Genomic DNA, 27183 nt, shown 5'->3' on the forward strand with positions numbered 1-27183 from the left:
TTAAGTTTTACAAGTATTTTTGACTGCTGTGATTTTGGTGTGACGTAAATTTTAATGTTCCAGCATCACTCCTGTTTTGTTTTGTTTCAAGTTTACTCTTTTCATGGCAGTTGAACTCAACCCAAACAGTAATCATGGTGGTATACATTTACCAGTCATCTCTAGTGTGCCAGGCACTGATTCTAACCTGTCTATTGCACAGATGGTGAAACTTAGGCACAGATTTCCAAAGTCCCACCATGAGAGAGAGGCAGTGTAGACACCATGACCTCATACTGACTTCAGAATCTGCATTCTGCTTGTTGGTACTGAGTACAGTAGAGCGTGCTGGATGTTAACCTCATTTGCTATAGAGAAGTGTCTCAGATTTGCTGAACTACAGCCTCACTATTGAGAGTGTGATCACTGATTCTGAGTCACTGGAGGATTTCCCCTCTGTAGGCTGGGGATGATGGTGCTTACGATGCAAATGTGGTTGGTCTGTGAACCTGGTTTGAGCAGCAAGGATCCTTAGTTGCAAGATATTTAGCCACTGGAAGTCCTGTCATGTAAACATTCCTTTTTTTTTTTTTTTTTTGGACAGGCAGAGTTAGAGAGAAAGGTCTTCCTTTTCCTTTGGTTCACCCCCCCCCCCCCAAATGGCTACTACGGCCAGCGCGCTGTGCCGATCCGAAGCCAGGAGCCAGGTGCTTCCTCCTGGTCTCCCATGCGGGTACAGGGCCTAAGCACTTGGGCCATCCTCCACTGCCTTCCCAGGCCACAGCAGAGAGCTGGACTGGAAGAGGAGCAACCAGGGCAGAACCGGTGCCCCGATCCGGATTAGAACCCAGGGTGCCAGCGCCGCAGGCGGAGGATTAGCCAAGTGGGCCTCGGCGCCGGCCAATGTAAACATTCTTTAAAGTTCCTGTTTTACTTTAGTTTATTAAAGACCAAACAAATATTTATTCTGTGAGGTATTTATGACTTCCCATTTAGTTTTGTTTTTATGTATGTATATTTTTGCACAAATCCATAATCGTAGTTTTCTTTTGGGCACAAACGAGATACAGTAATGGTGTCATAATATAATCAGTTTCTCCATGTGGTGATTTTTTAATTTAATGCATTTAAAATGAGTCATGCCAATGGGATTACCACTGAGCTTATATTTTATCCTTGCTTGGAGAGGTTTTTTTTTTTTTTTTTTTTTTTTTGACAGGCAGAGTGGACAGTGAGAGAGAGACAGAGAGAAAGGTCTTCCTTTTGCTGTTGGTTCACCCTCCAATGGCCGCCGCGGTAGGCACGCTGCGGCCGGCGCACTGCGCTGATCCGATGGCAGGAGCCAGGTGCTTCTTCCTGGTCTCCCATAGGGTGCAGGGCCCAAGCACTTGGGCCATCCTCCACTGCACTCCCTGGCCACAGCAGAGAGCTGGCCTGGAAGAGGGGCAACCGGGACAGGATCGGTGCCCCGACCAGGACTAGAACCCGGTGTGCCGGCGCCGCAAGGTGGAGGATTAGCCTATTGAGCCGCGGTGCCGGCCATGTTTTTTTTTTTTTTTTTTTTTTTGGACAGAGTTAGAGACAGAGAGAGGTCTTCCTTCCATTGGTTCACCCCCAAATGGCCGCCATGGCCGGAGCTACGCCATTCCAAAGCCAGAAGCCAGGTGCTTCCTCCTGGTCTCCCATGCAGGTGCAGGGCCCAAGCACTTGGGTCATCCTCCACTGCCTTCCCCAGGCCACAGCAGAGAGCTGGCCTGGAAGAGGAGCAACCGGGACGGAATCCGGCGCCCTGACCAGAACTAGAACCCGGTGTGCCGGCGCCACAAGGCGGAGGATTAACCTATTGAGCCGGGGCGCCGGCCGCTTGGAGGGCTTTTCCCTCCACAGTATACACAAAATGTAATTCATAATAAGTCAGAGGCCTACCACAAAAAGGGCTAAATTTTACAGCAAAAGGCCACATATATTGAATTTTACTTTAGAACCAAAAACAGTTGCACCTGTGAAGTAGAATATTTCAGATAAAAGGAACATCTCTTACAGTTATGATTGAGAAATAACAAAAGTTCTTAAACTAGGAGCAAACTTAACATCACTTCTGAAAACTAGGATATGCATTTGTTCTTAAAATAGTCTTTTCTGTTCATATACCACCACACCTAAAAACAACCAGTCACCCATGCAGCAGTGCAAAGCAATACAAATAAGAAATGAATATCCTGAAATGAGCTTTGAAGAATAAATGTACTTTGCTTATTTCCTTTGGTAAATCGATCCCTTTGTTATTATGTATTGACCTTTTTTTGTCTTTTTTGAATTCGGTTTTATCTGACATGACTACCCTTACATGCTTTTTGTTTCCATTTGTGTGACATATCTTTTCCATCCCTTTGCTTGCAGTCTGTGTGTGTCTACTGGTGAAGTGAGTTTCTTGTGGGAGTGTATCATTGGGTCTCCCTTTCTTATTTCAACCAGAGTATATTTTTTAACTGGAGAATTTCACTCATTTATATTCAGAGTTGCTATTGATATCTAGAAATATACTGTAGTCATTATGTTGAATTTTGTATATCCTTTGCTCCTTTCTTCATCTCGTTCTTCCTTGTGGCTTGTTGGTTTTCTGTAACTGATAGTGTTGAGTCTCGACTTCATCTTTTGTGTATCTGCTCTACTGTTGAGTTTTGTCGTTTTATGTATTTTTATGATGGTAGTTGTCTTGTATTTTTGAGGGTTTCACTATAATGTGCCTCAGGGAGGAATTTTTTTTTTTTTCTTTTTTTGGTTGCATCTTTTGGACCTGGAGGTCCATGTCTTTCCCAAGACTTGGAAAGTTTTAAGATTTATTTTATTTGAAAGGCAGAGTTAGAGAGAGAGACAGACAGATATCTTCCATCTACTGGTTCAACCTCCCAATGGCCACAATGGTCAGACGTGGGCCCAACCAAAGCTAGGAGTCAAGTCAGGAGCTTCTTCTGGGTGTCTCATTTGTGTGCAGGCCTCAAGCACTTGGACCATTTCCCACTGCTCTCTCAGGCATATTAGCACTGAGCTGGATTGGAAGAAGAGCAGCTGGGACTTGAACTAGTGCCCATATATGATGCTGGCAGCTTAACCCACTGTGCCACAGCACAGACCGCTTTACATTCATGCTTAGAAATTCTTCTGTCTGCTTAATTATGCTGTTGAGGCTTTCAACTGTATTATTAATTTCATTTATTCAGTTCTTTAAGTACCATGATTTTTGACTGGCTCTTTTTTATGATCTTCATCTCTGCTGAGTTTCTTATTTCATGGATCCGTATCTTTCTAATTTTGTTGAATTGTCTGTATTATCTTGTACCTCATCAATTTCCTTTAAAAATCATTCTTTGAATTCTTTGTCAAACAATGCATTGATTTCTATTTCTTTGTAGTCTGTTGCTAGAGGATTACTATATTCTTTGGAGGCATGATGTTACCTTAGCTTTTTATCTTTATTGCTATGCTTTGCATACTTTTTTGGGTGTTGAATATCCCAAAGGCCCTTGTGTTAAAGTCTTGGTCCCCATGGAGGTGATGTTGGGAAGTGACAGAGTGAGGCCTAGAGGGAGGTCCTTAGGTCACTGGAGGCATGCCTTCAGAACCTGATTCTCTCGTGAACTCTTGAGTTCTCATGAGAGCTTGGGCTTCCGTGCAACCACTCTGCTGCCTCATCTCACTTGGAGTCCTTTCTCTGCCTGTGCTCTGCCATTTCCGTCTGCCACCCTCATCATAGGCCTCACCAGGAGTTCTGCCCAGTCTTGGACATGAACCTCCAAAAGTGCGAGCTAAATGAACCTTTTCTCTTTATAAAGTTTTGATTACTTCAAGTATTTCACTGTAGTAATAAAAAGCTAATAAACTTTTTATGTCCCTGCATTAGTTTGTGAATGTGACAGGTCAGTTCCTTCCATCAGTTTTATTCGGTGCCTCTTGTGGTAAAAGCCTTTGTTCTGGTATCTGTCCTAGGCTGTTTGGGTATGTTGCATTGGCTTTGGTTTCAGATGAGTGTGTAGCTGCTTTAGCTGTGTAGTGTTGATACTATCTGCAGGTGTCTCAGTAGCCTAGGGTACAGGATTTGTGGAATCACATCAGCAGCTGGGGTGCAGCTGTCTTAGAGCAGGTTCCTGTTAGTGCCCATTCTCTCCGGAGCTTGAGCGGCTGAACCAGTCAGGAAAGACAGCTCAGGTATTTTCTGAGGTCAGGGAGGCTGAGTCAGAGGAGCTGCTTTGCTGTGTCCCCAGGCCTCCTGGAGCCATGCTCTTTAGGGCTGGTTACTGGTTGTCCCTGGGGCAAATGGTGTGGGCAGGGCCTGCTTCTGGGGCAGTATGAAGGTGGATAGGGCCATTTAGTTGCTTCTAGGGTAGGAGGATGGTGCGTAGGGACACTTGTGTGTCTTTCGAGGGGCTCTGCAGGGCAGGTGCTTGTGGCTCTGGGAGGCTTCACAGAACCCAAAGTATGTGGTGTCTCCACAAGAGCCTGCATGGGTAATGGTATCACGTGGACTGGAACAACTTAGCAAGATATATTCAAATTTTGTTTTATAGTAGGGCTGGCATTGTGGCGCCATGTGTTCAGCTGCTACATGTGACTCCTGCATCCTGTATCAGAGCAGTGGTTCTAGTTTCCACTGCTTCCTTCTCATTCTGTTCCCTGCTGTTACACCTGGGAAAGCAGGAAAAGGTGGCCCAGCACCTGAACCCCTGCTACCCCTGTATGAGACCTGGATGGAGTTCCCGGTTCTTGGCTTGACTGTGGCCTAGTCCTGACTGTGGCGGCTATTTGGGGTGTGAGCCGGGGTTTGGAAAATCTTTGTCTGTCCCTCCCTCTCTGTTACTCAGCTTTTCTAATAAAATAAATCAATCCATCTTTTAAAAATGTTTATTTTACAGATCTGATTTGATATTTCTATATAATGTTTTTTTAATTTACAAAACTGGCTTTAGCCTTTTATTTTACAATACTTCTCAGTTTTGGATTCATTGGTGCAGCTAATTAAGTCATACCTTGGAACTGTTGCTTTGGGAAGAAAAATGACGTATGTCTATTTTTTATAAGCTATATGAATGTTCATTGTGTGTGGGGATACACACCAGAGACATTAATGATTAGTGACAGAGACAGGAGCAGAGACTCCCACCTACTACTTTACACTCAGCTGCCCACACCAGCCTCTGGATGGAGCTGAAGCCAGAGCTGAGCAGGCGTCCAGGTCTCCCATGTGGGCAGCAGGAAATGACTCTGTGAGTCATGGCTGCCTCACAGGGTGTGTGTGAGCTGGAAGCTGCAGTGGGGAGCCATGGCTGGGTACTGAATCCAGGCACACCCATGTGGGACTCAGGTGTTCCAGTTGGCATCTTAACTGCTAGGCCTCACACCTCCCACCCAGAGAATGTTTTTGTGTTTTTACTGGCCATTTAATTTATTATTTTCCTGATAAAGATATTGATGCTTCATTGTCTGTCTCCTTTCTTCTAGATTACATACCGGTTACGGCACCTCCTTCGTGCAAGGTGTGATGCTTCCCCAGTGACCAACAACACCATCCAGTTTCACTGTGATCCTAGTTTCTGGGCTCAAAATATTATCAACTTAGGTAGGCAATTAAGCATTATTTTCTCAACATGCCATTGCTGTGGAACTCTGGGCAGTTATGGCCTGTTATTGGATATATGTTTCCTTTCACCCTGCAGTGTTTTTGTTGTCTTGTTTAAAAGACATGTACGTGTAAGGTTAGTTCTTCATTGGAGGGAGTTAATGCTTGCCAGCCGTTCATTCAGGATTCTGGATTTCTAGAACATCTTCTGCAAAAATCCTATTTTCTTCTGATGCTGTTGGCACACCCATTCTTCTGGTACCTGGTTCTTCAGTTTCTTTATCTTGCTTGCATAAGGAAGTTTTTTTTCTTTTGCCTGGTCAGATAACTTTACATTTATAGATATATAGATGTACTAATATGAATTTTTTTTTATTGAGGTAACATAATATGCAGGGTAGATTTAAGTATGAAAGTTCACAGACGATCATGTGGTAACAGTAGGAGCTAAAATATCCTTGTAAGCAGTTGACCTGGAAGTTATTAAACTTTTCTGTTACACTCCTTCCTGAGTAGAAAGTTTTTGGGCCTCCTCCCTTGATTCTTCACAGAAACTACAAATAAAGAAATTTATGAATTCCATGTACATCATTTATTCATCAGTGACCAATTTTCCCTTGGATGATATTTTCTGAGCTCATTGACTTTGTTTCAGAATCATCAAAGATGATAGCTTTCTCATCCCCAGGGCTAGATTCTGGGTAGGAAGGAAAAAAATGACTGGAGAGAGCACCATTGTTCGTGGGACATAGCAGGACAAGAAGAAATAAGCTGACACAAATTTCATCCATACAAGCAAAGAACAAAAGGAATCCTTGAAGCAAAGGTGATACAGAAGACCTGTGGGGACAACTACCATACTCTCATCCACCTTACTGACAAAAAAGCATCTTTAGAAATATAAAGCTCCTTATTTTTTCAGTTTTTAAATTTATTATATTTTTTAAAAAAGATTTACTTATTTATTTGGAAGTCAGAATTACAGAGAAGGAGAGGTGGGGAGAGAGAGAGAGAGATCTTCCATCCTCTGGTTCACTGCCCAAATGGCCAGAACGGTGGGAGCTCGGCTGATCTGAAGCCAGGAGTTCTTCTAGGTCTCCCACATGGACTTGGGCCATTCTCCGATGCTTTCCCAGGTGCATGAGCAGGGAACTGGATTAGATCTGGAGCAGCTGGGATTCGTACCAGTGCCCATATAGGATGTCATTACTGCAGGCAACAGCTTCATCTACTGTGCCATGGCGATGCCCCCCAGTTTATTGTATGTCCATTTGGAAGGCAGAGGAGGTGGCTAGGGAACGAGTATGAGAGAGAGCTTTCATCCTCTCGTTCACTCCCCAAATACCCAAAATAGCCAGGGCTGAGACAGGTGAAGCCAGGAGCTTGGAACTTCATCCAGGTGTGATACGGGTAGAGGGTCCATTGTCTGCCACCTCCCAGGGTGCACATTATCAATAAATGGGGATCAGAGTAGACCCCGGACTCAAATGCAGGCATCCCAAGCAGCATCTTAACCATTGCACTAAATACCCACAGCAGACTCCTTGACTACCACACGTTCATCTAAGAACTTAGCAGAAATGATGAGTCTTCCCACATAGTGTATTTAGAGAAACTTACACAAATTACATAAAAACCCATGGAGCCAGCTGTGTGGCACAGTGGTTAAGCTGCCCTCCGTGACGCTTGCATCCCGAATTGGTGTGCAGGTTCTAGTGCTGGCTGCCCCCCCTTTGACCCAGCTTTCTGCTGATGCACCTGGGGAGGTAAGGGAATTAGGCCCAAGTACATGAGCCTCTGCCACCATGTGGGAGACCTGGATGGAGTTCTGGCTGTTGGCTTCAGCTTGGCCCAGATCTGGCTGTTGGCAGTCATTTAGGGAGTAAACCAGCAGGTAGAAGATTGTGTTTTCTGTCTCTCCCTTTTTATCTATCTCTCTGCCTTGCAAATATTTTTTTTAAGATTTATTTATTTATTTGAAAGAGTTACACAGAGAGAGGAGAGGTAGAGAGAGCGAGCCCTTCCATCTGCTGCTTCACTCCCCAGTTGGCTGCAACAACTGGAACTGCACTGATCCAAAGCCTGGAGCCAGTAGCTTCTTCCAGGTCTCCCATGCAGGTGCAGGGGCCCAAGCACTTGGGCCATCTTCCACTGCTTTCCCAGGCCATAGCAGAGAGCTAGACTGGAAATAGAGCAGCCAGGACTCGAACTGGCCACCCACATGGGATGCCGGCACTGCATGTGGTGGCTTTTCCCGCTATGCCATAGCCCGGCCCCATAAATAAATATTTAAAAAAAAGGAAAAAACTATGCGTGGATTTCTAAGCATTGTTTCACTGAAACTTGTATTATATATATGATGCAATCTCAAAAAGTCCCCGAAAAATGCTTATTATGAAAAAATTAGGCATGGCTTTCAAAGTCTTTGTCATTGAAACAAACCTTTTAAATTGTTTTCCCAGAAACTTTTTGACATACCTCCATACTTAGTAATCATATTACTTAGAATGAGTAAGTACATCTACATGTAAACATATTTAAGAATTTGGTTTGAAATTATAACAGAAATGGATATGGCTTTTAATAAATCTATATCTGCAGGCCGGCGCCGCGGCTCACTAGGCTAATCCTCCGCCTTGCGGCGCCGGCACACCGGGTTCTAGTCCTGGTCGGGGCACCGATCCTGTCCCGGTTGCCCCTCTTCCAGGCCAGCTCTCTGCTGTGGCCAGGGAGTGCAGTGGAGGATGGCCCAAGTGCTTGGGCCCTGCACCCCATGGGAGACCAGGAGAAGCACCTGGCTCCTGCCATCGGATCAGCGCGGTGCGCCGGCCGCAGCGCGCCTACCGCGGCGGCCATTGGAGGGTGAACCAACGGCAAAAGGAAGACCTTTCTCTCTGTCTCTCTCTCACTGTCCACTCTGCCTGTCAAAAAAAAAAAAAAAAAAAAAATCTATATCTGCAAAAATAGGATCTGCATCAGCAAAAATAGATTTCCACACTCAATAAGCTTGTGAAACTCTCATAGAATAAAGCTAAATAATGTCCTTTATTGTACTAGTCAAGGCTGCTACTTATAACTCAGTAAATTTATTTACAATTGACATTGTAAGCCTCCCAAGGAGTCAAGTTTCCCAAATTTTTTTATCCTGGGCTTTTGAAAAGCTTACAAGATTATTTGGGAAAAAATCTTGATGAAAAATCTGGATGAATATTTGGTTAATGTTTTGATGCCTTTGGGTAAGTGCTTCAGCATTCACCATTCCATTGAAAGCAGTTTGTTTTTAAAGATGTTATTTATCTGAAAGACAAAAAGAAAGATATCTTCCATCTGTTGGTTCATCTGTTCAGATGGCCTTAATAGCCAGGTCTGGGCCCAGACGCCCAGAACTCCATCCTGGCAGGCAGGATCCGAAGTACCTACTGATTTCCCAGGTGCAGTAACAGGAAGCTGGATTGGAAGCCACGTAGCCACAACTCAGACTGGCACTGGATATGAGATGCCATCATCACAAACAGTAGCTTAACCACGGCACATCATGCCCACCCCTGATATTCTGTTTTACACATACACGGTGCATATACCTCTATCACAATGCACACAGAGGATTTAATGAAAAGTATATATTTTAAGCCAGCGCCGCGGCTCAATAGGCTAATCCTCTGCCTGCAGCACCAGCACACTGGGTTCTAGTCCCAGTCGGGGCAACGGATTCTGTCCCGGTTGCTCCTCTTCCAGTCCAGCTCTCTGATGTGGCCTGGGAAGGCAGTGGAGAATGGCCCAAGTGCTTGAGCCCTGCACCCGCATGGGAGACCAGGAGAAGCACCTGGCTCCTGGCTTCGGGTCACCGCGGTGTGCCGGCTGTATGGCCTTTGGGGGGTGAATCAATGGAAAAAAGGAAGACCTTTCTCTCTGTCTCTATCTTTCTCTCTCTCTCACTGTCCACTCTGTCCAAAAAAAGTATATATTTTAAAAACGCAGGTGCTTAGTATATCACAAACACATAGTTGTGCATATCATTGAAGAAATCAGATTGAATCAGAACTATTGGAGGCATCTTTAAAGCTATTTACGATCTAAAGTTTTCCATCGGAGAACTGACTGAGGTTCATTGTAAAAGCAGAAGATTCTTGAGACTGCATTGTTGATATTGAAGAGGAGTCAGGTTTGCTCGTGCTGTATGAGAACAGTTCTGAAATATGGTTGGCTTATTCAGGAGAATGCATCTGTATCTGTGCAAGACCAGATTTTCTTCATATATTGTGACCTAAACTACAGATCATGACTGATACTGCAGGGAAACATGGGAGCTCAGCTGTTACGCCAAAGCAAAGCAGTATTCACCTTATTTTAAGATTTGTTTACTTATTTGAAGGACAGAGTGACAGAGGGAGGGGAGAGGGAGATCTTCCATCCACTGGTTCACTTCCCAGATGGCTCCAATGGCCAGGTTGAAGCCAGGAGCCAGGAATTCCATCCTGGTCTCCCACATAGGTGACAGGTGCCAAAGCACTTGGACAATCTTCTGCCTTCCAGTCACATTCGCAGGGAGCTTAAATGGAAGTAGAGTAGCCAGGACTTGAAGCAACACTCTTAGGGGATGTTGGTATTGAAAACAGTGGCTTAACCAGCTGTGGCACAATGCTGGCTGGGCCTGGTAATTTGTTTTAATTCTCCAGTTTTTCATATGGTAGATTTTGACAGAATCTACATATATAGCTGTTTCAGGTTCTCTGTTTTTGAGTATAAAGTCCCTCCACAATTCTGAATTCTAGCAAAAAATAGCTGTACAAAGTGTGATATTTCATCAACTACCAAAAAACTTTGACCCTTTTTTTCTTCCATTAGGTTCTTTAGTAATCGAGGATAAAGAGAGCCAGCCTCAAATGCCTAAACAGAATCCTGTCATGGAACAGAATTCACAGCCATCAGGTGGTTTATCTTCAAACCAGTTATCCAAGTTCCCAACACAGATCAGCCTAGCTCAATTACGACTCCAGCATATGCAGCAACAGGTAATGGCTCAGAGGCAACAGGTGCAACGGAGGCCAGCACCTGTGGGTTTACCAAACCCTAGAATGCAGGGGCCCAGCCAGCAGGGGCCCAGCCAGCAACCTTCCATCTCTCATCAGGTAAATTTGGAAGTAGGCCTGTCCTAACTTAGATAATGATAGTGTGATTGTGTTCAGCAGCTCTTGAAATAACCAAGACATCCATCATTCATGATTTACATTTATGAATTTATAAACGGTTTTCACTGAGAATTAATCAACGGAGTCAGTATTTAACTATAGAATTAATCACTGAGCCTTTAGTCTGCTTTCCTCAGAATTTGCTTTTGATGTTATTTTTAGCCTAGAGTTGAGCACAATAGTCAATATAATATACAGTGTCTATTGTGCACCTAGAAATAGAGCTTTGAGATTGCACGTTCTGTTCTTTTTCCTTTTACTCTCCATGACTACTGGAGCTTCTTTCCTGCTATCATCCTCGTTTTATCTCTGCTGAATTCTTGCTCATAAATCTTTGGCTTGCCAGTTTTCTTTGTGTTCTAAACTTACGCTCTTTTCTGCGCCTCTGGTTTTTAGTTTTTTTTTAACCCATTTATTTGTAGGTACATGTTGGAAAATGTCAGTCCGTGAACAGGTGTGGAGTACCTGTGGCTCTTGTGGGCATGTTCAGATTGTATTCCCCATAAGCACATAAGACTGTTTCTCCAAACCACTTACACGATATTTCCCTGTTTCTGTGCTTCTGAACTTTAACCATGTCATCTACGTAGCTGGACTTGGGTGAAAAGAGGCCAACCAGTCACATGACCAGGAAGTGCGCTCTTTGGTATACTCTGTTGAACTCCAGTGAACAGATTGACCTTTGTTACACAACACTGTCAAATGAGATTCTGTACATAATTCACAGCAGTAGTTCCCATTGCAATTATGTCAGCTTGTTTAAACTCCCCATCGTTTCTCTCTTCTGACTTATTGTATCAGTTTTCCTTTTGTGTCTTGCAAATTAAATGATGCTATTCAATCAGCATAGCGCTAGTTTTGCCACTTCTTTTAGGATCGTAACTGCTCCCTGATCTTATTTTTTCAAGCTGCTTCTTGTCACAGGATTGTTTTAAATGAACCCTTTCAACCATCAGTTGAGGAGAAGGGGGAAGGTCACCTTTCCTCTTGTCAGACTGTGAGCGCCCTAAGGACAGGGGTGGCATGCCACACACAGCAGACTTTGCTGTCCGTTGTCACGTTTGGTTTGATCAATCAACTTCACTCTGAGTGAGGGCATTGGTCTGAGTGGCAAAAGCCCCCTAAGGACCATTTTATATACTTTTCCACTTAAAAAGAAAAAATCCCTTACATAAACTTAGCAGTGTTCCACTGTTTCTACTATGGCTTTTATAAGTATTTTCTGTTTGTATTTCTGTGGCATAAAATCGTTCAAGTCACACAACTTTTGAAGAAAACTTAAAAGAATTGCTACGGCTCCATGCACATGCTTCTGTAACACTTTGAGATTCTAGTATTTTTCTCTAATGTTATTTATTTTGCTCTTTATCTCCAAGCCCTCTCAAGCCTTTTTTTTTTTTTTAAGCTTAATTAATTTATTTGAGAGGCAGAGTTACAGAGAGTTAGAGAGAACTCTTAGATCCATTGGTTCACTCTGAAAGGGCTGTAAAGGACCGATCTTATGAAGCCTGGAGGCATGAGATTCTTCGAAGTCTCCCATGCTGGTGCAGGGGCCCACCCAAGCACTTGGGCCATCTTCTACTGCCTTACCAGGCCATTAGCAGAGAGCTGGATTGGAAGTGGAGCAGTGGGTACTCAAACCGTTGCCCACATGGGATGCCAGCACTGCAGGTGGCAGCTTTATCTGCTACACCACAGTGCCGGCCCCTAGCCAGTTTCTTCATCAACAGCAAGCTAAATACATAATTTGGTAATGATAATGGTCCAGTAGATTTTTATCATAGCCTTGAGTACTCCTTCTACTAGCTGGATGACTTTTCAAGTTCTCTAAGTTTTCTAATCTTCTGTTTCCTAATTTGCAGCATGGATGCAATAATATTGCTAGCATTCGGTGAACAAAATACATGAAAAATGCCTAGCATATTGTTAGAGCTCAGGAAGATATAAAGCTCATTGTTAATTTTTAAACATTATTGTGTTTATCACTGATTTGTTGGGCAGGGCAGGTGGTTGGTACACACACATCCTCTATGAAGCTACCTGGGTGCAGTTCCAGCTGTGCTTCTGATTCTAGCTCCTGCTATTGTGCATCCTGGGAGGACGTAGTGGCTCACATAGCTGGGTCCCTGCCACCCACATGGGAAACCTGGGTTGAATTTCAGCCTCCTGGCTTTGGCCTGGACCTGCCCCAGCCGTTTAGGGCAGTTAGGGGTAACCAGCAGATAGAAGATTTCTGTCTTTCTGTGTTTCAAATTCATATGAAAAGAGTACTAACCTTAGAGCTAGCCTGCTTGTTCAAGTCTGAGCTCCATCAGGATTGTCTTGGTTAATCTTGGGCAAGTTACTTAGACTATCTAAAGATTAAATGAATGAATACATGTGAGGCACTTAAAGCAGTACTTGGAGTTTAATAACCGCTTGGTAAACATTGGCAGTTATTCTCTGGTTTCTTGGTTTAGAAGGCTCGAGGGGGCTTGGATACCAGAGATACGGTTGCACTGTTGTCCCAGCATGTCCCAGGCCTGATCCTGGTACAGACTCCTTCAAGCCTGGCTGCCTCTCCTTATCTGCACCATGCAGCCCCCCCTTTTGCTCACACAGCGTATGTTTTTTAATTGTTCTCACACATTGTGTAAGTCTACTCATCCCTCTCCCTGTGGCTGAGTTTCTGCCTTGCTGTAGCAGCGTAATAAATTACACATCTCTGTAATTTGTCTTTCAGGAAATAATTGTTACTGAATTGATTTCTTTTTTTTTTTTTTTTCTAGCAGCCCCCTCCACGTTTGATAAATTTTCAGAATCATAGCCCTAAACCAAATGGACCAGTTCTTCCTCCTCATCCTCAACAGCTGAGATATCCTTCAAGCCAGAATATACCCAGACAAGCAATAAAGCCCAACCCCCTGCAGATGGCTTTCTTGGCCCAACAAGCCATAAAACAGGTATATGCCCACCCTCTTCTTCTTTGTGGTTGCTTATTCTGCCTCTCTCCAGATCAGGTTGAATTTGAAAATTCAGCAAAAGGGAAAAAGAGTAAGCTTGGCTTTTTTTCTTTCTAAAATTTGAGTCACTGTGTTTACTATAGACCCATGGAAACGAAGCCAAGTGAAAGAAATCAAATCGCTTAAGGGAAATCATAATCAGATCATAGGTATTAATATTTGCATCACTGGTGTATAACTTATAGGTGAGTGAGTGGAGTTTCCCAAGACCAAGGATTGTAACAAGTACCAACTGCATTGCACAAAAGAATAGTGAATGAGTCTAACATATTTCAAGGAAATGTCATGTCTTCAGTAAACCTCTTCTAGATTTTGTTATAAAGTGACAACTGTCTGTCTTTGACTTAAGCAAATACATCAGTCTTTTCAAGTGAAGACTTATAGACTGATTTCAGGTTTATTTCTTCAACAAGCCTAAAATAAAGATGATGATATTTTCACAATTCTCTCACCTTGATTTTAATGAAATCCCTTGGAAATGTCATTCTAATGATGCATGGTCTGAGAGTTTCTTGGTGTTTAGCCAATGCAGGGACAGATGATGGCATAGTAGTTCAGATACCACTTGGGGCACCCACACTCCACAGCAGAGTGTCTATCTTCCAGTCCAGACGGCTTCTCCCAATTCCAGCGTCCTGCTCATGCATGCCTTGCAGGTAGCAAGTGATGACTCAAGCAGTTGGGTCCCTGCCGCCCAAGTGTGAGACCTGAATTAAATTCCTGTCTCCCCGTTTAGCCTGTCCCAGTCCTGGCTGTTGTGGGTATTTGTATGGTGAACCAGCAGAAGGGACACATCATCTTCTGTCTCCCTCTCTGCTTTGGAATAAAAAAAAATAGAATAGGGATGGGTGCTGGTTTAGCAGTTCAGATGCCACGTGCTCCTACCTCCTGCTAATGTGCACCCTGGGAGGCAACAGATGATGGTCATGTACTTGGATCCCTGCCACCCACAGGTCAGACCTGGATGGAGTCCATGCTTCTGCCTGGCTAAACCCTGATTCAGTTACTTAGGGGTGAGCCAGTAGAGGGAAGCTCGCTCTTGCTCTCTTACTCTCTCTCCGTCTGTCTCTGGCTTCCTGAAAAATAGAAGAAAAGCTTATTTTTAAAATTCTTTTTAAAAATGAAAGATTACAGTAATCCATATACATCCTTCTAATCACATTGAGTGGATAAAAACATATTCTAGAAATTTCGAAGTGTTTCGTTTTAGTGTGGGTGCTTTCCTTCTTAAATCTCATCGAACAAGCCCTGGGAAAATATCCACCAGCTGTAACTGTAATTATTCCTGGGGAAGGGAGAGGGTGGGGTTACATTGGATGGAGGATATGAGGGGTAAGTAGGTGGTCAAGACGGCATTCTCAACCAGCTGCTTGTGTTTCTGTAGTAGTTTTAACAATGAAGCTTCTAAATTGAATTTGTGAAATCAAAATGTTTGAGATGATTGTCGCTACATAGTGTCATCCCTCTATCCCTAAATGACCATTGGGAAAATGGTTTTCCTGCATTATCTTAGAATACCTCTTAGAAGCTTTCTTTTTCCCATTATGAAAATTTTTCAGCATAGCAAAAGTTGAAAGAATAGAATTTTCCTCTTCTTAGCCATACCATGTGTAACTCATGCCCATTTGGTGCTATCTATCCACCTGCATCAAGCCATCATTTTTATTTTTAGCGTGTATTTTTTTTTTTTTTTTTTGACAGGCAGAGTGGACAGTGAGAGAGAGAGAGAGAGAAAGGTCTTCCTTTTGCCATTGGTTCACCCTCCAATGGCCACCACGGCCGGCACACTGCGGCCGGCGCACCGTGCTGATCCGAAGCCAGGAGCCAGGTGCTTCTCCTGGTCTCCCATGCAGGTGCAGGCCCCAAGGACTTGGGCCATCTTCCATTGCCCTCCCAGGCCATAGCAGAGAGCTGGCCTGGAAGAGGAGCAACCGGGACTAGAACCCGGTGTGCCGGCGCCGCATGCAGAGGATTAGCCTTTTGAGCCACAGAGCCGGCCAGTGTATATTATTTTTAAAGGTTTATTATTTATTTACATGTCCGATTTAGGGAGAGACAAATAAGAGGTTGGTCAGCTGATTCACTGTTACAGGGTCTCCCACATAGGTGGTAGGGGCACACATACTTGGGGCATCTTCCCCTGCTTTGCCTAGGCCATTAACAGGAACCTGGATTGGAAGGGCAGCAGTCAGGACCCATATGAAATGCTGACATCGCAAGTGGTGGCTTTACCTACTATGCCACCAGCCCCAAGCCATCATTTTAAACTAGATTTTGAAGCAAATTGCAAGCAGCAGCATGCTGTACCTCTGTGTGCTTTAGCATGTCTAGTATTATCTTACTGTATTTATTAGCTCAGCCTCTGACGTGAATGGGGAGACTTTCTCTCAAATGTATAACATCTGTTAATATCTGAGAAATGGAAAAGAGAAATATAAAAACTTCAGTGTCACAGTCTGGGTTATTACTTTCAGGTATTTCAAGTAGGGATAGAAAATTTATGTTTTGAAACCTCTGTATTTTGAAGCTGCTGTTTTTATATTTTGATATACTTTGACTTTTTCAGACATCCTTACTATTGTCTCCTGATGAAATCAGTTCTTTTAATTTTTTGGCAGGATACATGGGCGCCACCCCGCTTTCCATTCAGATAACAATTGAACTTGAGTAGCAGAGTATGTCTTGCACTTCATTTTGTTTGAGTTCCTGATCGCCTGTTTTCCATTCTCACTCCTGTAGTGGCAGATTAGCAGTGGACAGGGTGCCCCATCAACTGCCAGCAGCACCTCTTCCACCCCCTCTAGTCCTACCATTACCAGTGCAGCAGGGTGCGATGGGAAGGCATTTGGGTCACCCATGATTGACCTGAGCTCACCAGTGGGAGGTTCTTACAATCTTCCTTCTCTTCCAGATGTAAGTACACACAAACTACGTATTAAAATCTATATTAACCACCTCTTTGGAAAATTGTCATTGATTTTGAATCTTACACAACTGTGAATTTGTTGTAACATGCTACCTGTTGCACCAGGGGATGCAAACCTTAGCAAAGTGGAATGTGCACTGTATTTTTATCCCTGTTTAATGTCTGTGAAGTCAGCCAGCCCCTTGGACTGTCAGGCTGTAAACACAAAAAAGGTTCTGATGATGGACCATGGAATATAAGCTGTGGAAGGAGGGGAATGAGGACATGGCCAGATGGACTGGGAGGCTGAGGAATTGGAATGTGATTTAGTGGAAGAAAGCCAAAGAAGGACACTGCAAGTTCAGAAAAGCAAAGAGCTCCCATTGTCCTGACCAGTGTAACATTACCTCTGCTTTATGTTATATTGACATTAAATTATGTGTTTAATCTCCAAATCTCTATCAGTATTGCTTTTCCAAAGGTACAAAATACAACCTGGCATGGACAGATCTCTATACATAAGTCGATCCTTGTTTTACCTTTTCTTATACTACAAGGTTAGGTGATTTCACTGTAATGAACACACCTGCACAAAACCAAACGTAAAAAATTTTTAAGAAATATCCTTGTACACTTAAAAAGAATGGCTATAAGATTGTGAGCAAACTTTTTAATTTTCATTGTTAAATTTGTTGTCTTTTCAAGTTCAGATCAGCTAGTATTTCCTAATAGTTGTATTGTTAACCTTACCTGAGTAATTTCATTTTTGTTTTTTATAATTTTAGGGACAAATTTATTTATCTGTTTAATTGGAAAGACAGGGCGCACACCTGCTGGTTCCTTCCAGTATATCCACACCAGCAGGGCTGAGCTCAGCTGAAGGTAGGAGCTGGGACTCAGTCTGGTTCTCCCACATGGCAGGCAAGGACCCGGTTCCTTGATCCATGCCTGATGCTTGCCAGAGTGGGCATTCGCAGGAATCTGTTCCTGGGAGCAGAGCCCAGACTTGAACCCAGACACTGCACTGTGATATGGGCAGTCCACCTGATGGTTTAATGGCTAGGCCAAATGCCCACCGCTGACTTTATGTACTTGAAATGAGTAGCATCCACTTGTTTTCTATGCATAGATAGTGCATCGCAAAACTTGGGATCTAATTCCTATGGTTTATTTCAGCTTTCAGGATAACTGCATAATACAAATAACTTTTTTATGTTAATATCTAATAATTCCAGTCATTTCGGTACTTTTCATACTCTCTGTAAAGTATTGGCCAAGGTATTGAGAAAATAATTTAACACATAAATGACACTGTATAGTGTGCTACCCTGTCCAACTCAACACTGCCTCTCCCTCCACCCTCCCCCCTCCAACCTCCCCCACCGCCACTACCATTCCAATGAGAGCTCCCGGAGAAGGTGAAGTGCTGTGTCATGTCTTCTGCAGGCAGCCTTCCCACTAACTGAGCTGAGCTTTCCTCACCGGATCACAGAATGAGGAAACTGGCCTGAGCGAGCATTCTTCATAACCTTTCTAGGTGCACAGGCAAGACGTTTATTCAGTCTGTAAATTGTACCCTTGGCTAATTCCCTTGTGAATCCTTATTGGGAAAGGCTGGAATTATAAAAGAGACCTTCATTGAATTCCAGTCATAAAGACATTCATGGGAAATCTGATGTGTTCAGGCAGAATAGAATATTTGCTTCTAAAGCATTGTGCTCTTACGCCAGTGAGTTCGGAAAGCATTGTCATTTGTATATTTGTTACATTAAAGGAAGAATCTATATAAGAGATTAACTTTTTCCTAACAAGCACTTGTCATGTATTTAGTGAGGTTAGTGCCCTAGAAATGGGTTCTGTATGGATTCACTTGATCTTCTTCAAGGCATCAGTTCTGGGCCGGGACTTGAGAGTTCCTGTAAGAGTTCTAGAATGACCCAGAGAGTCCTGAATATGTGAGGTCAAATTTTCTTCAGATTCTTCAACCACCTGTCACTCCAGAGTGAACATAGAAGCAGATTAACAATCCAATTGGTTGATCTCCAAGTAGACATTAGAGAGTTCTTATTCTTCAGCCATACAGCACCACAGATTGAACACAGAGGCAGACATGTTAGAATGCAATTGGTTACTCTTTTTTTTTTTTTTTTTTTTTTTTTTTTTGACAGAGTGGACAGTGAGAGAGAGAGAGAGTGATAGAAAGGTCTTCCTTTGCCATTGGTTCACCCTCCAATGGCTGCTGCTGCTGGCGCACTGCGCCGATCCGAAGCCAGGAGCCAGGTGCTTCTCCTGGTCTCCCATGGGGTGCAGGGCCCAAGCACTTGGGCCATACTCCACTGCCTTCCCGGGCCACAGCAGAGAGCTGGCCTGGAAGAGGGGCAACCGGAACAGAATTCTGCACCCCGACTGGGACTAGAACCCGGTGTGCCGGCGCCGCAAGGCGGAGGATTAGCCTTTTGAGCCATGGCGCCGGCAATTGAGTACTTAAGTTGGACGTTAGAGATTTGTAAAATTATAAATTATAAAATTGTGCTACTCTTCTAATTTGTTTTTTTTAACACAGCTACCCTTTGTTATTTCTAAATGAAGTAAGAAATATTTTTAATTTTCTTTTGTGAATGACCTGAGATAAATCTTTCTCTTGACTCTTGGTTTCCGAAATAATATGTCCTCACTATATTTACTGCGGAGTGCATTATTGAATAAACAAATGAGGTTATTTATGGAAAAATGTCAGAACTTCTCAAATGTGATGTTTATGTTTTACTATTTGAAAAAAATTAAGTTTTTGAAGTTTTCTTATAAGAATAAATGTTTTTGGCTTGTAAAGTCAGGATGCCCTGAAATAATTTATTTTCTTGTAAGATTGACTGTTCAAGTACAATTATGTTGGAGAACATTGGGAGAAAAGATACTAGTATAGAACATGGCCAGCCAAGACCACCCTCCAACAGGACAGTCCAGTCACCAAATTCATCCGTGCCATCCCCAGGCCTTGCAGGTAAAGTCAGCTTTGATCTTTTGTGACAATTTTTCTAGTTTTTACTTAGTTTTAAAAAACAAAACAAAACAAAACAAAAAACCTCTACCCATTTTCTCCTGTATTTTTTTGTTGGATGATCAAGATGTGTCTAAGTTCTTTGTATGAACATTAGTATCATTACAAAGTAGGAAAGGATATTTAAACATCTTCACCTTTTCAATTGAACTTAACTTAGTAGGCAACTTAGATACCTATTTTAAACATATGATAAATTATGCCAGAGAAACTATTTATCACAGGACAAGGGCTTACAAACAATGCATTGCCAAAGGACATGATAAGTAGATAATTCCCTAAAAAGGAAACACATACAACAAGTTAAACAAAAATGTTCAGTCTGATTGGTAGTTATAAGAAAAATCTAAACAAGATATTTCTAACTACTATATTAGCTAAGATTTAAGAAGTGAAAATCCTCATAGTTGGAAACATATTGACAGAATGACATAGCCAGTAGGGTTATAACTTGGCAAAACATTTCTGGAAATTCTTAGTATCATTATTACTTACATTGATCCAGTACTGCTGGACAAGTGTCTTCTATGCATTACCTACTAGCTTATTGGCTTCTGGGGCCTTAGTAGATATATACGTAGCCTTGAGCCCAGTTAGCTCATTTTAATACTTCACCTATACGGAACCCCTAAGTACTGTGCCAGCAAGTGTTTTTGTTATTCGCAGTAGTTAAAGATTTGACGTGATATAAACATCCAGGCGTAGGAAGTGGGAAGAATGCACTCAAACAGAATATTCTTGGATATGCAGCGAAAACTTAAGTTTTCAGTGGCATGTTTGTTATGCTGTTTTCAGACAATAGTATACAGAACTATGGTATACTATTCCAATTATAAGAGATGTAAACTATGTTTAAAACTGTAAAGAGATGTCTCTTAGCATAGATGGATCACTTAAATGCTTTAGGAATGTGTAATTATCAATCCCATAATGTTATATCCTTTAAAGTTTTCAAATATTCTAAAATGGAGCATTCTTGCTTTATTATCAGAAGAAAATTCCATTGTTTTGTTTTGTCTTTAAAGGAAGTTCTCCAGAGTTCATAAAACAATTAAATTGATTCCTTATCATTTATCAACTACATCCTGTTGCTTTTCAATCTTTTACAACCTTTTCACTTTGAAGTAACTTATCTATTCCTCACTTTCCTTACGTTCCTACTGTTACCCTTTAGTTGGGGCCTTCATCACATCAAACCACAATTATTTATAGTAGGGATTTTTTGGTTTTTGTGTTATTTTTTTTCTCCTGCAGCTTGGCTGTTTTCATTCTTCAGCCTAAACTACTGACAGATTATAGATTCTTTGTCATTTCCTGGCAGCAGGCTGGAAAGTTCGCTTTGGTTTATTGCCTGAAATCTGAACATCTCAGTGTCTCCCATTCGTTTTTCTCATTTTCTTTATGTGGTCTTTCTTGAGCACCTTTTATATTAGCCCCAACTACCTTTTGTAGTCCTAAGTGGCTTGCACTGGCAATAGAGTACTCTCTAAGATCCTACCCCAGTTACTCTAGCATAAGAAAGACTTGGCAGTATTTGCAGATTGACTTGCTCACCTCAAGCTGGGAGATCTATGCTGCTAGAGGTTCTGGATGCCACCAAACATCCTATAACACATAGCCATTCTTCCACAACAAAGAATTATCTGGCCCAAGTCAATAGTGCTGAGGGTGAGAAATCCTGCTCGACCATTGAGACCTAAAAGCCTGCACTAGGAGTTCGGCAACTGCTTGTTTCATGTAATATCATTATGTGTCCTAGTTTGAAGGTAGTGCTAAGTGAGCACATTCAGTCGGATTTCAGTACATGATGATTAACTCGTTTTATGAATGTGTATGATTTCCCCCTCCTCAGGACCTGTCACTATGACTAGTGTACATCCCCCAATACGTTCACCTAGTGCCTCCAGCATTGGGAGCCGAGGAAGGTAAACTCACTTCACCGTATTCTCTAGCACATGAAATTTCTAGTTAGTATCTCCTGCCAGTGCTCAACACAATTGGATACTCAATATATTCTGAACAACTTCCTTTATTTTTCACTTTTAGTTGAAATTTTAATGATTATATTTTAATTTAATAAATGAATTAAGCATAAATTTATCTTTAAAATATTTACCTATATGTTGAAAATAAAATGTTTGACATTAATCAGAGCAAGGGAGGAAAAAGGTGAAACAGGAATAAAAACACACTGCACTATATAGAGACACAAACAGGGAAACAAATGACAATCTTATAACAATTTCAATGTTCTCTAACTTTGCTACTTTAAAAAGAAATAAATTTACATTTTTTTGCAAATGTTGGTAGTCTTCCCCTCATTGTGCTTAAAGTTAGTCCTAGATGGTGAATCCCATTCTTACTTAGCTCATGTGGAAGCAGCATTCTCTGAGGGGAGAAACCTGTTTGCCTTTCATCCTGGGAGGGTAGTAGCTGTCCGTAGAAGGTTTTTGCTCCACTGCCTTCTTGAAATAGCAGAACAGCAATAAATGATTGCATAGTTCATTGTCTTCACGCTTCAACAATAAGTTGTTAGTGTGAGTTGTCATAGCTACTGACCAGATGAGAAACGGGACAACCTAAGAAAGATACTCGTTCTGAGATACTGTATCTGCTTGCCAATTTTAGAAATGAGTTCTGTTTAAATTCAGGGTTTCTTTCAGCCTCTTCCCCCAGGCAGCATGTGGTTGTTTAGCTAGGTTAACATGTAAAACCTTCTTATCAGAAATGGTGCTTTTGCAGTAAGCAGTTGCATTTCAGTCATGCACCGCTCATTGCTGATGTAGAGTTGTCACGATTGTGGTGGTTTTTCCAGAAGTTGATTGCATATATGCTTGTGCAGTTTCACGTGGCATTCTTAGACAGTTCTTTCCTTCTCTCGTTATGCTTGTAGCTCTGGCTCCTCCAGCAAACCAGCAGGAGCAGATTCTACACATAAAGTGCCAGTGGTCATGTTGGAGCCAATCCGAATAAAACAAGAAAACAGTGGACCACCTGAGAATTACGATTTTCCTGTTGTTATAGTGAAACAAGAATCTGATGAGGAATCTAGGCCTCAAAATGTAATTATTTCAATGCTTGGTATGCTATTTCTATTTGGGGAGTGGGGTATGGGAAATAGCTCTTAAGGTTAAAAAAAAAACTATATTTCTTAAAAGGTTTTTAAGAAATTTTTAGGAAATCTCAGTAAACAAAAAGATAAGATGGAAGACAAGAAAAGAAATGTTTGAAAAATCAGAGGCTCAAATGAAGAGGCTAGGCTTTTGGGGTAAAATAAAAGAGAAATGAATAGTAGTTGAATTGCTGAAGAAATAATAAAAGAATATGTTCTGGTAACTGAAGGGCCCAAGAATCTGAATGGAAAGGACCCACCAAGTACCGGAACCATAAATGAAAAAGACTCAAGGCATGGTATTACAAATTCCAGAACACCAGAGGAAAGGCCGATTCTAAGTTGTTTCTAGGGAGAGAAGCCTCTTAAGCAAAAGGGTTAAAAATCATATTGTTAACAGACACTAGGACCTGGAAGAGAACGAAGAAATAGCTAAAGTAGGACAAAGTATTTTTAAGACATATTTATTTACTTATTTAAAAAGAGCGACAGGGAGAAAGAGGGTTTTTGTGTTTGTTTTTGTTTTTTGTTTTTTTTTTAAATAAATCCCCTGGTCCACTCCCCAAATGGCCACAATAGCCCGGTCTGAGCCAGGCTGAAGCCAGGAACCAGAAACTCCGTTCTGGTCTCCCACATCAGAGGCAAAGACCCAATTACTTGGGCCGTCTTCTGTGCCTTTCCAGAGGTGCACTAGCGGGAGGCTGGGTCAGAAGTGCAGCTGCCTCTCTGACACGGGATGCGGGCATTGCAAGCAGCAGCGTAACCCACTGCTCTGCAACACTGGCCCCGGAAACAGAATTTTCTAAACAAAATGTTTTACTTAGGAAAATTCATTATGCGTGCAGACTAAATATTATAAGACGTGTACAAAAGGCTCGCTGTTTTCCACGTACACCTTTCAGGTGTGTACACAGAGAGGACAGCAGAAGCTCTCTGGGATCCTACACAGAGCAAGAAAAGGGCAGGTTCCAGTAGAGCAGTCTGCACTGTGGTCTCGCAGGACAGTGTGGGCTCCATAAGGTTGTATCTGTAGTGACGGAAATGTTTGCGCCCTATTGAAGTCTTTTATAACCCTGTGGAGATTGTGAAAATGACATAGATGAAGGTATCTGGAAAAATATGCAAGTAAAAAAAATAAGGTAATTATTGTTAGTAAAAACAAAAGTTGTACAGAAAGGGAAATGCAGTCAGTACATTTTTGATTTTGCGATGAACTATATTTGTATCATCATGATGTAAACAAACACCTGAATGTAGATGAATTGGAGACCTGTGACACAATCAAGATATAACCTGAATTTGCTTTATTCAAAATCTTTGAGAATCCTTCAACCAGTACATATAGTTACTGATCATTTGGAATAAATGCTAGCTATAAACCCTTATACGCATACCATCTAAAAATTCTGTGCTAAATAAGAACTGCTAAGGAGGGCGGGATGCATGGTGATGGTGGTAGTAATTGTGAGGGTAGAGTCAGAATGCAGATATTGACCCTGCTCATCTTCCCTAGTAGGGATTATGTAAAGCAAGTCTACATACATACCAAATATACACACACAATACATATAGCAAGGCCATGCAACATACATATGGCAATAGAAAACCCAAGAAATTAGAGTGTACAGGCATTTAGAGTCCTGTAACATAAGGAAAGGCTAGATTCAAAAGCAATTGTCTCCAAAGAATGAGTGTTTTAAATGTTTCGTGGAGATGGTTCTGTTACTGGTTTGAAAGTTTGCCACCTGAGGCTTCTGCAGAATGTTTAGATTCATACTAGAGGTTTTGTGTCTTAGATAAAATCTGGGTAAACAGCCCTAGTCACGTGTATCTAGAGCTCACTGTGGTTCACTTCCACATCACCTCTTCACTCTTCTGTAGCCTTCAGCAGATTCAAAGATTTTCTTTTGCCTTCTGTTATGCATACCCCTTGCTGCTGATTACCTATTTTGATATTTTTTATTAGTCTTCTATAAAACATATCTTGTTCTCTCACACATTCATAGACTCCCTTGAAGTAAGTAACCAGTTCATCAAGAGACAAGAATGTGCAGTCTGAAATCATGGAAGTGCTAATTTAAAAAGCCAATTAAAGATCCATGTGCACATACTGTTCCCTCTTCCTGTTGCAGACCAGCTATCCAAGAAGCATACTCACTTCCCTGCTCTTACACAGTGGTCAGAGCTCTGCTTCCGAGGAGACTGTGCTGAGATCCGATGCCCCTGATAGCACAGGAGATCAGCCTGGACTTCAGCAGGAGAATTCCTCAAATGAGAAGTCTGACTGGCTGGCTGCATCCCAGAAGTCCCCTCTTCATGTTGGGGAGACCAGGAAGGAGGATGATCCCAATGAGGACTGGTGTGCGGTTTGTCAGAACGGAGGGGAACTCTTATGCTGTGACAAGTGTCCCAAAGTATTCCATCTCTCTTGCCATGTGCCCACTCTGACAAATTTCCCAAGGTAAGCTATTATTCAACCTCAGTTAAATTTATTCTAAGGAATTTGATTTTTTTTTTTTTTTTTTGTAGCTATTGTGAATGGGATTGGTCTAAGAAGTTCTTTCTCAGCTGTGGCATTGTCTGTGTGTACAAAAGCTGTTGATTTTTGTGCGTTGATTTTATGTCCTGCTACTTTACCAGACTCTGAGTTCCAATGGTCTCTTGATGGAGTCTTTTGGATCCCCGCTGTATAGAATCATGTCATCTGCAAATAGGGATAGTGTGACTTCCTCTCCCCCAGTTTGTACCCCTACCCCTTTGGTTTCTTTTTCTTGTCCAATGGCTTTGGCTAAAACTTTCAGGACTAAATATTGAATAGCAATGGTGAGAGTGGGCATCCTTGTCTGGTTCCAGATCTCTGGGAATGCTTCCAACTTTCCCCCATTCAATAGTACACTGGCCATGGCGTTGTTATAAATTGCCATGATTGTGTTGAGGAATATTCCTTCTATACTTGATTTGATTAAAGTTTTTATCATGAAAGGCTGCTTTTTTCCTGCATCTATTGAGATAAACATATGGTTTTTGTTCTTAAATTTGTTAATGTGATGTATTACATTGATTTGCAAATGTTGAACCATTCCTGTATACCAGGGATAAATCCCACTTGGTCCCAGTGAATGATCTTTCAGAACTGTTGTTGGATTTGATTAGCTAGAATTCTGTTGAGGATTTCTGTGTTCATCAGGAAAATTGGTCTGTAGTTCTCCTTCTCTGCTGTGTCTTTTTCAGGCCTAGGTAATGCTGGTTTCGTAGAAGGTGTTCAGGAGGATTCTCTCCCTTTCAGTTGTTTTGAATAGCTTGAGAAGTGGAGTTCTTTAAATATTTGGTAGAATTCAGCAGTGAAACCGTCCAGTCCTGGGCTTTTCTATGTTGGGAGGGTCTTTATTACTGATTCAATTTCTGTCTTGGTTCTAGGTCTGTTTAGGTTTTCTATATTTTCATGGCTCAATTTAGATAGGCTGTATATTTCCAGGAATCTATCCATTTCTTCTAGATTTCCCCATTTGTTGACATACAGCTGTTTGTAGTAGTTTCTGATGATTTTTTTTGAGGCAAACTTTTTTTTTTCCATTTTATTTATTTATTTGAGAGACCCAGGTACTTGGGGCCATCTTCTACTGCTTTCCCAGTCCATAGCAGAGAGCTGTATCAGAAGAGGAGCAGCCAGGACTTGAACTGGTACCCATATGGGATACTGATGCCAGAGGGGGAGGGCTAACTTGTTGCACCATAGCGCCAGCCCCGGAATCTGTCCATTTCTTCTAGGTTTCCTCATTTTCTGGCATACAGCTTTTCCTAGTAATTACTGATGATTCTTTTTATTTCTGTGGTGTCTGTTGTTAAATTTGTCATCTCTATTTTTATTGATTTGGGTCTTCACTTTTTTCACTTAGTTGAGCCAAAGGTGTGTCACTTTGGTTTATTTTTTCAAAAAACCAGCTCTTCATTTTGCTGATCTTTTGTAGGTCTTTTTTTGTTTTGTTTTGATTTGATTTTGTTTGTTTCTTCTCTAATTTTAAATAATTCTTTTCTGGTATTAGTTTTGGGTTTGCTTTGCTGTTTTTGTTGGTCTATGAGATACATTGATAGCTCATTTATTTGGTGCCTTTCCAACATCTTGATGTAGGCATCAACTGTTATAAACTTTCCTCTTAACAGTGTTTTTGCTGTATCCCATAAGCTTTGATATGTTGTGTTGTCATCTTCATTTGTTTCCAGAAATTTTTTGACTTCTCTTTTGATTTCTTCTATGACCCACTGTTCATTCAGGAGCATGTTGTTCAGTCTCCATGTGTTTGCATTTGCTCTAGAGATTCCTGAG

At 41.9% G+C, this 27183-nt stretch overlaps 1 protein-coding gene across 2 annotated transcripts in view; it reads left to right on the forward strand.

Moving 5' to 3' along the window:
* The window catches only part of TRIM24 (tripartite motif containing 24), a 108814-nt gene that overhangs the window by 66564 nt on the left and 15067 nt on the right, over positions 1-27183 (forward strand). Inside the window, exons 8-15 of one of the 2 annotated variants that reach the window (XM_062199756.1) lie at positions 5476-5593; positions 10439-10722; positions 13551-13724; positions 16524-16697; positions 19555-19690; positions 21600-21672; positions 22641-22809; positions 24992-25320. In XM_062199756.1, coding sequence (XP_062055740.1) covers positions 5476-5593; positions 10439-10722; positions 13551-13724; positions 16524-16697; positions 19555-19690; positions 21600-21672; positions 22641-22809; positions 24992-25320 — 1457 coding nt within the window. The remainder of the gene's footprint in view (positions 1-5475; positions 5594-10438; positions 10723-13550; positions 13725-16523; positions 16698-19554; positions 19691-21599; positions 21673-22640; positions 22810-24991; positions 25321-27183) is intronic. The other variant, XM_062200320.1, reaches the window with a different exon arrangement.

The sequence above is a fragment of the Lepus europaeus genome, chromosome 1 (assembly GCF_033115175.1).
Source record: "Lepus europaeus isolate LE1 chromosome 1, mLepTim1.pri, whole genome shotgun sequence".
NCBI classification, from domain to species: Eukaryota; Metazoa; Chordata; class Mammalia; order Lagomorpha; family Leporidae; genus Lepus; species Lepus europaeus.